Source organism: Musa acuminata, chromosome BXJ1-7 (assembly GCF_036884655.1).
Source record: "Musa acuminata AAA Group cultivar baxijiao chromosome BXJ1-7, Cavendish_Baxijiao_AAA, whole genome shotgun sequence".
Taxonomy (NCBI): Eukaryota; Viridiplantae; Streptophyta; class Magnoliopsida; order Zingiberales; family Musaceae; genus Musa; species Musa acuminata.
The window spans coordinates 35,425,549-35,442,617 of NC_088333.1; the positions used below are offsets into that span (position 1 = coordinate 35,425,549).

At 39.6% G+C, this 17,069-nt stretch overlaps 2 protein-coding genes across 2 annotated transcripts; both read left to right on the top strand.

Moving 5' to 3' along the window:
* The first annotated feature begins 5,532 nt into the window (after nt 1-5,532).
* On the top strand, nt 5,533-8,554 carry LOC135679125 (trans-cinnamate 4-monooxygenase-like). Its single transcript, XM_065192551.1, has 3 exons — nt 5,533-6,395; nt 6,465-6,595; nt 7,740-8,554. Exons 1-3 carry the CDS (start codon nt 5,611-5,613, stop codon nt 8,333-8,335), a joined length of 1,512 nt encoding a protein of 503 aa, XP_065048623.1. The 5' UTR covers nt 5,533-5,610; the 3' UTR covers nt 8,336-8,554.
* A 2,531-nt stretch (nt 8,555-11,085) lies between these two features.
* On the top strand, nt 11,086-12,718 carry LOC135679990 (NAC domain-containing protein 100-like). The gene is made up of 4 exons (XM_065193967.1): nt 11,086-11,215; nt 11,340-11,514; nt 11,615-11,895; nt 11,979-12,718. Exons 2-4 carry the CDS (start codon nt 11,352-11,354, stop codon nt 12,459-12,461), a joined length of 927 nt encoding a protein of 308 aa, XP_065050039.1. The 5' UTR covers nt 11,086-11,215; nt 11,340-11,351; the 3' UTR covers nt 12,462-12,718.
* Nucleotides 12,719-17,069: the final 4,351 nt, after the last annotated feature.

The following is a 17,069-nucleotide window of genomic DNA, read 5'->3' on the forward strand; positions in this document are numbered from 1 at the left end:
TTCATGATCGAAGCTACTCTTGCATCACTCAAAACACAGATTAGATCATAAACTCTATCAATTGGTTTCATAATTAAAATCTGAGATTCAACAAGATAGACCAACTAAAATTTACTATCATAATAAGTTTACTATTACAGAAGAATCCTACCTTTCACGAGTACACTAAATATATCCAAGTTCGACATCACTTTATTTGTGAACTAGTTGAGAAAGAAAAAAAATTTAAATAGGCTATTACAAGACCGAAGATCAGATGTTAGAAGCTTCGTTGAAAGAAAATTTTATTCTTTTCAAAGATAACTTCAAGTTACAATTATTTTAAATTAAAAAATAATAAAATTAATTTAAATAATTAAGATTAGAGATAAAAGATAAAGATTTAGATTAAGATAAATAGATGAGTGGTTAGTGTATGGGTGAGGATGAGGAGATTTGTTGGACTATGGTTGATTTCTTTCTTATTTAAAAAATTTGTACTCTATCCTTTTAGCTAATGTAAATATGTATTCTTACATGAATTAAAAGTGAAAATAGTTATCGGCTTTTGTTTTTTCTCCTTCTTAGCCAACAGAAACTTCTGGGAAACGTAGAGATGTCTTACCATTCAGCATATGATGAATTTTCTCGAAAGAGACAATGGCAACTGTGGATGGCGGACGAAGCCTTGCGATGACCCAAACTTTTCGACTCATAGAGACGGAGCAGAGAAGTATAGTGCTCGCCAACCTCAAATTGAAGACTGGACTAGTCGGAGATCACTGGGTGGGCGACAAGACCAAACACGTTTAAGTGACCCGCATACATATGTAATGGATGTGTTTGTCGAGCAAGGTTCAGAGCATCGGTCTATATCAATGTCTCGGACCAGTTTGGAATCAATACGCAGCCATCAGTATGATACTGACTTCCAATTACTATACCCCAAAAAGATCGGCTCGCCTGAAAGACCAACGATGGCTACCATCGTCGTCGGGACGATGAGCAATACTAATGGGTCAAACAGGCCTATCATATATGCCAAATGGCCCATTACAGCTGCAGGTACGTCCCATCATGCACGTGAAACAAAACTCGGGTTCTTCTTCCACTGCTTGCACTACGCTGTCGGAGAGTTTGCCTTCTTTCACTCCTGAATCCAACTGGGAACGAAGACTCTCTTAGATCATCTGGTGACTGTTAGAGAGAGAAATGGCTTTGCCAAAGGCGCCAACAATCTCTCGAGCCAATATTTTCTTCTGTCACACTCAGGGAGAGAGAGAGATGACTTTGTTCGGCTCTAAGAATAATTTGGCAACAGAGTGATGGATGAAAAAGACAATATTGATGCCTATTTGATCAAAATAAGGAGGTGGAACAAGAAAAACTGGTTTGCGATCTCCCAAACCATTCATGCAACTAAGAAAATTCTACCCAAAGAGAAACAAACCGTCATAGAAAGGGAGACAATAAGATATTTGCATGCACGTGTGAACACTTTTCTCCGATGGTCATTAGCATTGCGTTGAATTGAAGTGTAGACAATAAGATATTTGCATGCACGTGTGAACATTTTTCTCCGATGGTATTAGCATTGCATTGAATTGAAGTGTTTGGTGATGAAAACAATAGAAAATAAGAATAGAAGTAAAGAAACTTTATTGAAGATAGAAAAGCTTTAGCTCAAATACATTAGCATATCCCTCTCCTACAAATTAGGAGAGAGAATTTTAAGAATAGAAGTAAAGAAACTTTATTGAAGATAAAGAAGCTTTGCTTGAATACATTAACATATCCCTCTCCTATTTATACAGATTAAGAGAGAGAATTTTTCTCAATAGAATAAAGGATTTCCCTCAACGGAATAAAAAGATTTCATCATATAGTTGAGGAAATCTTATCTTCTATCATGCCCCATACCCATCTTGGATCGATACAAAAAATGATTTACAAGCTAGAGTCTTCGTGAGTAGGGCAAGAGCACGCAAGATAATACTCCTGTCAAGGATATCAATCTTGGATCGATGCAAAAAATGATTTACAAGCAAGAGTCTTCGTGAGTAGGGCAAGAGCAGATCACTGCTGTTGTTGTTATTGTTGCAATTGCGACGGCGATGATTGCAGTAGAGGAGAAAGCTACAGTAATAGAAAAAGCTATAGCAATGTTGTAGTAGATAAATAAGCTGTAGTAGAGGAGGAAGTTACAGCGATGTTGCAACGATACTAGCAATTGCGACGGCAATGACTGCAGTAGAGGAGAAAGCTACAGTAATAGAAAAAACTATAGCAATGTTGTAGTAGAGAAATAAGCTATAGTAGATGAGGAAGTTACAGCGATGTTGCAACGATACTATAGCAGAGGAGGAAGCTACAGCAGAGATGCAGCAGAGGAGAAAGCTGCAATAGAGGTACAGCATAGGAGGAAGCTGCAAAAGAGGAGAAAACTGCAACGATGCTACAATAGAGAAGAAGGCTACAACAAAGAAGAAAAGATGGGCCAGTGCTAGTGACATAGCACTAGAGACGCCACAACGGAAAGGAGCGGACATTGGTACAGAGTGGCAGTGGAGAAGATAGTTGTCGTTCGTCGAGGAAGAAAGATTTATCGCACCGATGGCTTGACGATGGAAAAGCAATAGTAGAAAGCTTTTTCTTTTTCGCCAGAGGTGGAGAAGCAACAGATGAGTTGACAACGAGAAGAAAGCTTGCTCTAGGCAAGTGGTTCTGATACCATGATGAAAAAAATAGAATATAAAAATAATTATTAAAGAAATTTTATTGAAGCAGTAAAGAAGCTTTATCGAAGATAAGAAGCTTTAAAATTTAACCTTTCGATGAAAGATAAGCCTCGGTCCTAGAATTCTTTGTGTTTCCGTCTTCACATATATTATTTACAATATGTCTGGATATTTGTAGTAGTCTAATTTTCATTTTCTTGCCAAATCAATCATCTAAGCTGCCAATGTGATTCCTTCCTTCTCAAGGAAGCTTAGAAATCACGAAATTTAAAGTCGAATTGCTCATTTATCGATTAGTGAAACCTAAATGATTGGTATAATACAGATTCGATCTTTGGGGATGGACAAATCAACTCCAGATATCATGAATTCTTATGTATCACTCGAAGCACATGAACTCTTCATATACTTTTTGGTGAAGTAAAAATTATATGAGGTTTCCATCTTTTCTTTAAAGAAGAAAAAGGTCATTTTCTTGATGAGAAATTTCCAGTCGAAACTTTTCCGGCTTACTGCAGAGAAGAAAGTCTGCTCCCTTTTGTTACCTGTTCATAGAGGAATACTATGAATATATTTATGTCTGTTTTTTAATACCTTAAAAAAGGTTGATAAGATATTCATTTAGGTACTCTCAGTGTGAATGGGCTCTTTGTCCAATATAGATGACCATTGTGAAAGCAAAAAGAAATTTTTTTTCCATTTTAAACATATTTGATTTTTCTACGTGCCAATTTTTGAGAAAAAAAAATCTTTTTTTGAATTTTTTCGAGAAGTGTCATTAATTTATTTTATCTAATACCTAAAATACCCATGATTTGACATTCAATCACCTACCTCTTTTTATAGTTTGCTACATTATTTTTAATTATATTAAAAAATTATTATAATGTAGTATAAAAATATTGTAACATGGTATTTTTTATAAATTTTATAAAAAAATACTATATGTATATTTTTTATATTATGTTACAGTATTTTTAACAATATTAAGAAAATATTTTAATGCAGTATAAAGACAATGAAATATAGTTTTTTTTTCCAATATTAGTGGAAAAAATAAGAAAAGAGAAAAAAGGGATTTGTGGTTGGGATATTTCAGGTATTAGGAAAAAAAATAATATTGTTAGGAAATTTTGAAAATAAAAGTATTTCTGAAAAACCAAAATAGTATATTTTTTTTGTTTCAAGAATCCGCCCCTTTTAAATCTAATGAATTGAAACAAGGTAATAGTTATTTGCTTTTTATTATTTTAACAACAAAAAACTAATATTCTTTACAAAAGAAAACAATTAATGAAAACAACAAATCCAACATTATTGGAGAATTTCTCGGAGAGAAGGCAATTAACATGATAGAAAATATAAGAACTACTAATTAATCACCTACCTCTTTTTCCTTTCTTTTCTTATGAAACGATTGATAGGGAGAATTAGTCCGATTATAACATTTTTATAATGTGTTACATTATTTTTAACGACATTAAAAAAAATATTATAATGTAGTATAAAAAATATTATAAGAAAACATGATTTTTTTCATAAATTTTATAAAAATATTATATTTATAATATTTGTATATTATGTTATGGTATTTTCAATAATATTAAGAAAATATTATATTGCAGTATAAAGACACTGAAAAATAGTGTTTTTCCAATATTATTTGTAATACAATATTAAAACACTACAACTTGATCGATTCATCTTATGGACCAATCCATAAGAAAAGAGAGAAAAAAAAAAGGACAAGTGGTTGGGATATTTCAGGTATTAGGCAAATAAAAAGAATTTTATTAGAAAATTTTAAAAATAAAAGTATTTCTGAAAACAAAAAAAAGTGTTTTTTTCACTTTTTGTTCTTTTAACAACAAAAAAAATGATTTACTTTACAAAAGAAAACAATTAATGAAAAATAAACCCAACATTATTGGAGAATTTCTCGGAGAGAAGGTAATACTTATCTAATTTTTAGTTACCACTTTCTCCTTTTTCAACATCATCTCTCTTAACTCCCCCTTCATCCATTAAATATATGTTACAAGGTTATAAATCATATATACAATGATCATATTTTAATCTAATTCAACTGAATACTTAATCACTCCTAATTTAATGTTCGAACATTTATGATGTTTTATTTCTCTATTTTGCTTTCATCCACCTTCTGTCTCTCCAAATTCTTCCCGGCTTGCGGTGGGTAAGCCAAGAAAATGGTGAGCCGGTGAAGGCACTGACGTTGCAGGAGACTAATGTACTTCTTTTGCTGAGATCACTGCGTTGGACTATTCATGGATCTGTGGAGGGTGGGATGTGAGAATCCCAGAAACGAAGGATTGAGATGGGAGAATAGGTTGCACATCTGAATTCTACGCTTACGTACGGACCACTGGTCATAGCAAAACTAATATTTGCTTCTCCCTAATAAAAAAATACGTATATTAGTAATATATATATATATATATATCCCTCTTAGCGGGTCGGATTTGAGTAATGAGTTGGGTGAGGGCATAAAATACATTTCGTTTTTAATATAACACGCATGAATTGTTGATGTATTGATTTATTTATATTTATGCAGTCAATGATGACGGAATAGTAGAGAGTCAGTCAAATAAGACAAGACACAGGAGAGGAGGACGCTACCTACTCCGCACCACCAACCACCCACGCGCAGCCTCTCTTTCTTACCTACCCACCCTATCTCGTTACCTTCCCCTCCACCACGCCGTCAAATCTAACGGTTTCCGTCGGCCCTACGCCTCACACACCTCCCTTATAAATTTCCCTCCCATCTTTGACCCTTGCATCTCCATCTCCACCACCCACCCCAGTCACTCTTTCACCGCCTCTATTTCTTCATTGGCCAGCTTGTGCCACCTTCGTCGTAATCGAGATGGATCTGCTCCTGCTCGAGAAGGCCCTGCTGGGCCTCTTCGCGGCGGTGACGCTAGCCATCGTCATGTCCAAGCTCCGCGGCAAGCACTTCAAGCTGCCGCCTGGGCCCCTCCCCGTGCCGGTGTTCGGCAACTGGCTGCAGGTGGGAGACGACCTCAACCACCGGAATCTCACCGCCCTGGCTAAGCGCTTCGGGGATATCCTCCTCCTCCGCATGGGCGTGCGGAATCTGGTGGTGGTCTCCAACCCGGAGCTCGCCCGGGAGGTGCTCCACGCGCAGGGCGTCGAGTTCGGCTCCCGCACCCGCAACGTGGTGTTCGACATCTTCACGGGCAAGGGCCAGGACATGGTGTTCACCGTGTACGGCGATCACTGGCGCAAGATGCGACGGATCATGACCGTCCCATTCTTCACCAACAAGGTGGTGCAGCAGAACCGGCAGGGCTGGGAGGAGGAGGCACGGCAGGTGGTGGAGGACGTGAAGCGGGACCCCAAGGCCGCCACCCAAGGAGTGGTGCTCCGTCGCCGCCTGCAGCTCATGATGTACAACAACATGTATCGCATCATGTTCAACTACCGCTTCCAAGGCATGGACGATCCTCTTTTCAACAAGCTCAGGACCGCCAACGGCGAGCGCAGCCGCCTCGCTCAGAGCTTCGAGTACAACTACGGCGACTTCATCCCCATCTTGAGGCCCTTCCTCAGGGGCTACCTCAAGAAGTGCCAGGAGCTCAAGGACGGACGCCTCAAGCTCTTCGATGACCACTTCGTTGCGGCGAAGAAGTAAGCACATATATACATACAGAACCGCGAAGGGTTGGAAGCTAATTGAAACTATGATTGCTAATATAGGAAGACGATGGACCAACTGGGATCGAAGATGGAGCTCAAGTGCGCCATCGATCACATCTTGGATGCCGAGAGGAGGGGGGAGATCAACTACGACAATGTTCTTTACATCGTCGAGAACATCAACGTCGCAGGTACTCCTCACATTCCCCATTTCTTTCTCCACGAAACTGTTGTGCACGAATAAAAGGAACTTGAAGCGGCGGCTTTACCATTAGAGCACGTGATCCTCCTTTGGATCACAGAGAGAGACACAGAAGGGTAGGAATCGGTCATATTCCTGCACACGTGGTCTCACGTGGGGCCATCCATTGCAAAACGAAGCAATTTGCAGGAAGAAATCTTCTTTCCCAGATGGCTTCACGAAAGGGTGAAATTAAATCTACAAAATAATAGTAAAAAAAAAGAAGATAAATATATCCTTGAGTTGGATGACATAGTGAAGTATCATGTGGTAGGTGATGAGCATGAGAGATGTTTCTCGTTCGAGATTTGGCTCCTTCGGGAATGAAAACCTTATCATACAGCTTAAATAATAAGCCGTAGGAATTCTATGCTTTAATTGCTTTTTAATCTATTTGATTACTATTTGTACATACGTAAACCTGTATAAAACATAATCCCTCTTAAGAGATGTGGCCCCTCATGCATGGACATTAGCAGACTGACATACCCCTCCTTGAAGCTCGGAGTGAATAAACAATTAAATTATTTTTTATCGTTTCTATATTATTTTTGTTGATTCCGTGCAATTCTTAGTCATCTATGGGCGGATGCAGATGTTCCAATTCCTGCCAGAATAGCTTGTGACTCATACGGGTTTGCCACTTTCTGCTACTGTTTGCTTTGACTAAGGGAGATCTTACAAAACTAGACATGCTATATCTAAACATAGTATGTTGACTTTGTCGTATAAGATCACAGTCATTGGACTAGAAATAATCCTGAGAGAAGGTCGGAATCCCTGTTTAGTAAGGTTGATTGCCAGTGGTGCTGATTACCTACTACCACCAGTTCTCCAATCCCAAGATAGTTCCAGAGAAGAAGTGATGAGATAAATGAGGCAGTTGAAGTGTGACATATCATCTCATCCTCATCGTTGCTTACGGTTGCGACCGGCAACCTACCACCCACTTGATTTAGGTTGGCACCAGCAAATTGACTAGGTTAGCTATCTTTGACAATGGCCGCAGGTGGATGAATTGGAGAGACTTACTCTTCGATGCTTCCTGGTTATGATTCTTGCTTTGGGATTAATTCTTTGAGCGTGTTGTGCAGCCATAGAGACGACGTTGTGGTCGATCGAGTGGGGGGTGGCGGAGTTGGTGAACCACCCCGAGATCCAGCGCAAGCTACGGCAGGAGCTCGACACCGTGCTCGGCCCGGGCGTCCCGATCACGGAGCCGGACCTCCAGAAGCTGCCCTACCTGCAGGCGGTGATCAAGGAGACCCTCCGGCTGCGCATGGCTATTCCCCTCCTCGTCCCCCACATGAACCTCCACGACGCCAAGCTGGGAGGCTTCGACATCCCCGCCGAGAGCAAGATCCTGGTCAACGCCTGGTGGCTCGCCAACAACCCCGCCCACTGGAAGAACCCCGAGGAGTTCCGCCCCGAGCGGTTCCTGGAGGAGGAGGCCAAGGTGGAGGCCAACGGCAACGACTTCCGGTATCTGCCCTTCGGCGTCGGCCGCCGGAGCTGCCCCGGGATCATCCTCGCGCTCCCCATCCTCGGGATCACCCTCGGCTCTCTGGTGCAGAGCTTCGAGCTGCTGCCGCCGCCGGGGGCCAACAAGGTCGACACCACCGAGAAGGGCGGCCAGTTCAGCCTCCACATACTGAAGCACTCCACCATCGTGTGCAAGCCCAGGGCGTGACCTCAACCTATTTGTGACGACTACTACGATCATCTTCCAGAGTCCAGCAAAGCAGCTACGTAAAGATAAGATAAAATAAGTTTAGTCTTCTGTCCATTTGTGTGAAAAGGTTGCATTCGACAAAAATCGAGAATTATTGCAAACTTGGGATGTCTTGCATATGTGTTCCTTTTATTTTTGTATTTCTATAGAATATTTTGATTCGGACTCATAAAATAATTATCCGTTTTGGATGGATTCGAACTAAAAGACGATTCGGTGTAGGACGAAACGTACTTATCATTATTATAGTTAACTCTCATCAAATTGATTTGGTGAGACCATAAATAAAGTTCTGAATGGGATGGAAGAAACTTCTAATCTATAGATCAATGTTAGGTTGATTAGAAAAAGGTGAGGCTCCTTTCTGTGCTCCAGTGACCATCAACCAAACAAGAGCTCCTCCATTGACGGATGGCCTCTATCTGCCTGTCACCCTCCAGTTGGTTGCTCGATCAAAACAGGTGAGCCAGACTCATCAATAGTATATATATATATATATATCCACATGTACACGACATGAAACTTATCCTTGCGATCTTAAACAATCGACATGTATACGTACTTTGTCAAATTCGGGTCAACAGTATGCATGCCAATAAATGAACCTGCGCACAGGTTTCTGTTGCTGACCGGTAGGTATCACAATACACACGGGAGCTCCTCGCACTGAACACACAATTAGATCTCTCGCAGCAGAGAGACCTTTTAGCGATGTGATTTGATGTGGATTATAGGGAAGGCCATAGGTACACCATTGCAGGCTTCCAAGAACTGGTTAAACAAAGCCCACAAGAACTTTTGATGAAGAGACCTTCACAGGTGTTCGAGTTCGAATCAGAATTGAACCGAAAGTAAATTAATCGGAAATCAGAATCGAATCGGGTCAATGGTTCGATTGTTTCAAATCGAACTTGAAGCAGGTTCTTATAGTTCAGTTCTGGTTCCGATATTTTGTTATCTACACTTGTATGATCTCCTGTGATGGGTTGCATGTGAAGATCGAACTCATACTATCTAGGGTTGCCACCATGCATGGCTGGCGCATTCAAGGAGCATGTGAAGGAATCTAGGACATTAAAGCTTTCACATGCACCCATAAGAACACAGTCTGTTGTCCATTCAAATCCAATGACAACATTGTGCTACTACATTGCGTAAACACCTCTTCAGAACTTGTCAGAACTCAGTAAAAGAAAAAGTACTCTTCGCTATAAGGAAATAATGGACAGTGGTTGCAAGGCGTTCGGGTTTGACTTTCTCAATCCAAAAATATGAAGATGACAAGCTGGCAAAGTAGCGTAAGCGGAATCAACCAGCTAAAGTTAGATGCATGCAATCCGCACATATTATTGATCACAAGGAAACAGTGTAGAGAAGACCCACATGAATCATAGTATGAACGTTAGCTGCCCATTCGGAGCATGTCACTGAATCGAAGAACTTGTGGCACAAACAACTGATGCTTATTTGAAGCACACTGCTCCGAGATGAGGTGCTTCTGATGGTTAGAGCTTATAAAGACCATTCTCCCATGGCATCGCTGGTTGAATCAACGACGGTACTCTTGCATTGATCCATGGACTAAATCATGCCTCGAGGGAGATGAAGAGCTACTTGATTTAGACTGGTGCACCCCACCTAATATTTCAAATGCACACGCAAATAAGACACCACAATAGTCGTACTCAGCCAACTAATAGCCCATGCAATATTTAGCGTCGACTTCAAATGCTTCTAAAACCATTCAGACAGTCACGAGCGGCCTTCGGCAATTGGTCAGACGGCCGATGGGTACGGCGTTGGTGAGATCGAGAGCGGCCGCTATTGTTGAACAGCGGCGTGGGTCCATCCGACGACATTGGAGGCATCAGCATGAGAACGACTCTACTTGCATTGAAGAGGGAAAGAGTCAAAAGCATTTAAGAGCTTATTATTATTATTATTATTATTATTATTATTATTATTATTATTATTATTATTACTATTCTGTTTTTATATTAAGGTGCAGTAATATAAGTTGAATCAATACACTTTCATTTTATATTCTTTGCCAACAAGCCAACAGTCAAATCTAAACATGCATCTACATGTGCAATATAAACATATAACATTAAAGAATACAAGTGCAGCGATAATACTCACTTTTGACCGCTACTTCATATATATAATTCGAGAAATATTCCACCTATTTCCCGGTTGGATTTGTTGTCGATCAAAGGTGAGCCAGAGAGGCTGAGAAATATAATGACATGAGTTCGAGTAATGTCACAGAGAGACACATGTATGCTACAGTTGATCAACAATTATGCAAATCATAACAGTGTCATTTTGAGAGATAATTTTGAGGGTGAAGAGATAAATAATGGAGCGATAAAGACGATCCAAAGAGAGTAGCCAAAGTCGGACCACCTGCCATGCATATCCAACTTTGACGATGCCTTTCTCTGGTCACGTGTCACAGACAGTTCCACAACTTGGAACGAGGACTGGTAGATATCATATTGGAGTTGTAATGGTTAGTTCAACTGCATGAAGAATGATTCTTGCTGCTTTATCTCCCGTAAATCTAATATATAACAGTGAGAATGGCGTGATCATAAGAAGAATTAAACTGTATATTTCGTTCATATAAGGAATAGTATGAGTAATAAGACTAAGACCAGTAATTGCGGCAATAAAATACTTGGGACCTTCCCCTTCCCCATGTGGCTCCTCTTTGAAGTGACTTAAATGACACGGATGTTTTAGGCTTTGAAGGAACCCTACCGCTGTTTAAGTATCTCCCTGCCCTCTATTTTCTCCTTTCTTAGATCCACCTCGAAATTACAGCACAATTTGGTGTGTTCTCCGTTCATCTCCTTCCTCCTCTCGTTTCCTGTCTGTGGTGTTCTCCTGTATTGGGATTCGTGACGTTAAGGAGGTTTTATTTGTTCTCTTGAATTTTCTATCTTCTCTTCCGAAGGTGCAATTCCACATGGAGGACGACTGCATGGGCTTGCCCCCTGGCTTCAGATTCCATCCCACGGATGAGGAGATCATAACTCACTACCTCTCGCCCAAGGTGATCGACAAGAGCTTCAGTGCAAGAGCTATGGGAGAGGTGGACCTCAACAAGTGCGAGCCATGGGATCTTCCAAGTAACTGATAGCTGATGCTTCTCATGTGGTTTCTTTGGTGTTTGGTTTCGGAGTCTCTGGTCTGAGTTGTGAAACTTGATTCGATTCGATGTTGTTGCAGCCAAGGCAAGGATGGGAGAGAAGGAATGGTACTTCTTCTGCCAGAGGGACAGGAAGTACCCGACTGGCATGAGGACCAACAGGGCCACAGAAGCCGGCTATTGGAAGGCCACAGGAAAAGATAAGGAGATATATAAGGGGAGAGTAGAGCTCGTTGGCATGAAGAAGACACTGGTGTTCTACAGAGGAAGAGCTCCCAAAGGACAGAAGACTAATTGGGTGATGCATGAATTCAGGCTCGATGGCGAGTTCCCATTCCCCAATATCCCAAAATCTGCAAAGGTACTTATCGTTTTCTTTTCTTTCTTTTTCTGTTCTTCGGTTCTTTTAGGAGAAAAAACAAACATTGAACTTTATCGTTGCAGGCTGAATGGGTCGTCTGTAAAGTCTTTCACAAGAAGATGGGGACGAAGAGCAGCATACCACCACCTGAATCACAAGGGGCTAATTCTCTTGCAGAAGGTTTCTTTGACTCTGCTACTACATTGCCCCCTCTCATGGATCCTCCTTACCCGAAAACCAACGCGATTCCTACCTTCTCCGCCATGATGGGGATGGAGGATAGACAAGTCATGAATCAGCTAGTGATCTCAAATCCACCTCAGAATTCAGCCTCCCATCCACACCTCCTTCCTCAAAGCTCTTATTATTTGCACCAACAAGAAGCAATGCTGAGAGCCTTAGCTGCTGTCAACGATGCATCTTCTTCCTGCCCCTCGCAAGACACAGACCACAGTACCGGTCGCACCACCGAGATATCTTCGATGGCGTCGGCACGCTTCGGTGACTTTGTGCATCCTTCATCTGGACCAGTGATGGATTTGGATAGCATTTGGGATCTCAAGTAATTCATCTCCTACTCCTCTCAGATGTTATTAATCATGTACTGCCTGAACTCTTACTGATATAGATTCCCAATTGTATAGTATATCTATACGCATAGATCGCAAAGAACACCAACGTGAAGGTCTATTCTTTTGTCGTCTCTGCAGGCTTCCTGCATCATAGATCATTGTGTCAGATCAAGCTAGTGTTGGAAAATTGTTATACTTCCTGGTGTCGAATATATTTTGATTTGTCATTTTGGAAATGTTCTACACCAGCATATTTGGCGTCTTAATCTTCACCCGTATATTGTTTTCGTTGGTGCAACTGGACCTGTTACTGCCCTTAAATGAACATCATTCTTAGACCACCCATATAAGGTCAGTTCGATTCCAAGTCCGACATCAATGCCTTCGACGGTATATCGTGATACGACCTTATCTATCATCATATTTCCACTTTTCAGCCATTTATGGAAGCCATGAGATCAACTATTGTTGGGAAAAAAATCAGAATATTCTTTTCCTATGTTCCTCGTCAAAATAAAATATCAACTTGATATCCAAAATGTAAATATCAACCAGCATAAACAATAGAGTAAATAATCAATTACACGGTGAGATCAAATATTTTAATGTGAAAAATTCAATGTGAAAAAAATCACGGGACCGTAGTCCACCTCAAACTTCCACTATCAATAATAATGATAACAGATTTATAATAGGTTTTCTATAGAATAACTAGATGATCATAATAATATCAAGATCATCAATCTTGGCTCAAGAATAGCATATCTTCATATGATAGGATGGATCTCCTCGTACGAGAATTTTAGATCTCACAAAGTTGATATAACAGGAAAGTATCTTAGAGAGGGTAAACTATAAATCAACACTGTTAGGATTGTAGAGTTTGCTGTAATGATTCTCCACATAAAATTTGGGCCAAAACTGACGACGTTTGACCACCGATCGTTAAGCAGAAAACTCAAAAACTTTACTTTCTCTCTATATTTCTCTCTCCTCTTTTCTCTGCACGATCTCATGCACACACGCGCACTGCTCTTTCTCTTGTTTGCTACCCTCAATTAGTGATTTGGGCTCAATAGACCCAATTGTCCAAGCTCACATATGGGCTGGATCCAATAATTCTCCCCCTCCAGCTCATATGATGGGCTGTACCAAGCCCGCTCTTTGTCTACATGCTTCAAGCTTCTCTTTGGGCAAAGACTTTGTCAACATATCTGAACAATTCTCATTGGTATGCACTTTTTCCAACTGTAATTCTTTCAACTCAAGCACATCACGAATCCAGTGATATCTCACATCAATATGCTTGGATCTAGAATGGTATGTTGAATTCTTGGAGAGGTGAATGACACTTTGACTGTCACAGTAAACAGTATATCCTTCCTGTTTCAAGCCCAATTCATGTAGAAACTTTTTCATCCATAAAGCTTCCTTGCAGGCTTCAGTAATTGCTATGTATTCTGCTTCTGTGGTTGATAGAGCAACACACTTCTGTAACTTAGACTACTAAGAGACTACTCCTCCTGCAAATGTCATCAAGAATCCCGAAGTGGACTTCTTAGAATTAGTATCACTTGCCATGTCTGCATATGTGTACCCTTCTAACACAGGTTCATCATTACCAAAACATAAACATAACCTGGAAGTACCTCTTAGATATCTTAATATTCATTTCACTGCTGCCCAATGTTCCTTTCTAAGATTAGAGAGAAATCGATTAACAACTCCAACTGCATGAGCTATATCTCGCCTAGTATAAACCATAACATACATCAAACTGCCTATTGCATATGAATAAGGCACTCTGGACATTTCTTCTTTTTCTTTTTCACTTGTAGGACATTGTTTCGAACTAAGCTTGAAATGACCTACAAGTGGAGAACAAATTGCTTTGGCTTTACTCATGTTGAATCTTTCAAGAACCTTTTCAATGTAAGTCTCCTGAGATAGCCAAATCTTCCTTTTCTTCCCATCACGAAGAATCTCTATGCCAAGTATTTGTTTCACCGATCCCAAAGTCTTTCATGGCAAAAGACTTACTTAGCTCTCTTTTAAGCTTTCCAATTTTTCCAACATCATGGCCAACAATCAGCATATCATCAACATATAGCAGTAAAATAATAAATTATCATCTGAAAATTTCTTCATAAACACACAATGATCATATGCGATTCTATCATACCCTTGGCTCATCATAAAGGAATCAAACTTCTTATACCACTGTCTAGGTGCCTGTTTAAGTTCATATAAGCTTTTCCTAAGCTTACACACTAGATTTTCTTTTCCCTTGACTTTGAAACCTTCTGGTTGCTCCATGTAAAATTTCTTCTTCTAAGTCACCATGAAGAAATGTTATTTTTACATCAAGTTGCTCAACTTCTAAATTCAAACGGGCAACCAAACCAAAAATAACTTGGATAGAAGATATTTTCACAACCGGAGAAAATATTTCTTCAAAGTCAATACCTTTCTTCTTACTGAATCCTTTCACAACTAGTCGTGCATTGTATCTTTGTTGTGAGCTATTATTTTCAGTCTTCAATTTATAAACCCACTTATTCTTGAGAGCTTTATTCTCTTTAGGCAATTTTACCAAGTCATAGGTATGGTTCTCAAGCAATGATCTCATCTCTTCTTGCATGGCTTTAACCCACTTATTTTTATTCTCATCTAGAATAGTTTCTTGGTAAGTTTCTGGCTCTCCCTTGTCAATAAGCATAACATACTCATGTGGAGGATATCTGGTAGATGGTTGTCGCTATCTAGTGGATCTTCTCAATAGAATCTCAACTGGTGATGGAGGTGCTTGTTCAGTTGGTTCAGCATCATCAACTGTAGGTGTATCATCATTGGTATTCTCACAACAATCTTCTTGTTCATCTTCCCCATGATCATCATGAACTATAGATGAAGGAACTGGACCTAGACTCCAAGGAATATAAACAGAGGTTTCTGGCTTCTCAATATTATCACCATCATCAAACAATTGGTCTTCAAGAAACACAACATCTCTACTTCTAATGATCTTCTTGTTCACTAGATCCCATAATCTGTACCCAAACTCTTCATGACCATATCCCAAGAAGATACATGCTTTTGCTTTACTATCAAGCTTGGACCTCTCATCTTTTGGAATATAAACAAATGCTTTATACCCAAAGACTCTTAAGTGATTATAAGATATATCTTTTCCTCTCCATACTCTCTCTACAATATCATCTTTCAGAGGAATTGATGGAGAAAGATTTATCAGATCAACTGTAGTTCTCATAGCCTCTCCCCAAAATGACTTTGGTAACTTGGCGTGGGAAAGCATACACCTAATCCTTTCTTCAATGGTTCTGTTCATCCGTTTTGTCACACCGTTCCGAGGAGTTTTAGGAATTGTTTTCTCAAGCCTAATACCATGGAACCTACAATAATTCTCAAAAGGACCCCTGTACTCACCACCATTATCTAATCGAATACACTTTAATTTTCTGCCAGTTTCTCTTTCAACACTGACATGAAACTCCTTGAAAACATCGAGTACCTAGTCTTTATATTTCAAAGGAAAAGCCCACACTTTTCTAGAATAGTCATCAATAAAAGTAACAAAATAAAGAGCACCTCCAAAAGTTCTAGTTTGCATAGTACAGACATCAGTATGAACTAAATCAATAACATCTGATTTTCTAGATGATGGATATGTATGAAATGTAACTCTATGTGTTTTTCTAACTAAGCAATGATCATAAGATTTAAGAGATGTACCTTGTAACTCTAGTAAGAACTACTTTCTAGCAAGAGTTTGAAATCCCTTCTTGCTGATATGTCCAAGTCTCTTATGCCAAAGATCTATACTTTCACCTTTTTGTATTGCATTAATCTCTCCTTTGTGTAGCTTAGCTTCCATGACATAAAAAGAGTTAAGTTTCTTTCCTCTTGCCACAATTAGAGAACCTTCAGTGAGTTTCCATTTGCTTTCACCAAAATAGTATGTAAAGCCTTCATCATCAAGTCTACCTATAGATATCAAGTTAAGACGAATATCTGGAACATGTCTTACATCTTTGAGTATTAATTTGCTCCTAATACTAGTCTCCAAGCAAATATCTCCAATACCCACAATCTTAGATATACCACTATCTCTCATTCTGACATTACCAAAATCACCAATAGTGTAAGATATAAAGAAATCACCATGAGAAGTAACATGAAATGAAGCACCGGAGTCAATTACCCAATTACTGTCCTGAGCTACAAGACTAACACAACCTTCATCACAAACAATAGTGATATTACCTTCAACAGCAATTGTATTGGTCTCTTTCTTATTTTTCTTCATTTTATTCTGTTCTCGCTTCCAAAACCTACACTCTTTCTTCATGTGACCTGGCCTGTTACAGTGAAAACATTTAATATCTCTTCTAGACTTAGATTTTCCTCTATATTCATATGTGTTTCTGCTATGATTTCTTCCATGTCTTTCTTGTTTTTCAGTAACAAATGTCTCAAAAGAAGATTCACCATGTTCTTTCCTTCTAACATCTTCATTTAACAAACTGTCTTTAACCATATCTATATTTAAAGTCCCCTCTCGCGTGGAGTTATAAATTGTCA

Bases quoted from the DNA above. Each gene is read 5' to 3' on its own strand.
- LOC135679125 (XM_065192551.1), top strand. From the start codon at position 5,611: ATGGATCTGCTCCTGCTCGAGAAGGCCCTGCTGGGCCTCTTCGCGGCG. The intron at 6,396-6,464 runs GTAAGCACATAT...TTGCTAATATAG, and splicing joins CACTTCGTTGCGGCGAAGAA to GAAGACGATGGACCAACTGG. The intron at 6,596-7,739 runs GTACTCCTCACA...CGTGTTGTGCAG, and splicing joins CGAGAACATCAACGTCGCAG to CCATAGAGACGACGTTGTGG.
- LOC135679990 (XM_065193967.1), top strand. From the start codon at position 11,352: ATGGAGGACGACTGCATGGGCTTGCCCCCTGGCTTCAGATTCCATCCC. The intron at 11,515-11,614 runs GTAACTGATAGC...ATGTTGTTGCAG, and splicing joins CGAGCCATGGGATCTTCCAA to CCAAGGCAAGGATGGGAGAG. The intron at 11,896-11,978 runs GTACTTATCGTT...TTATCGTTGCAG, and splicing joins ATATCCCAAAATCTGCAAAG to GCTGAATGGGTCGTCTGTAA.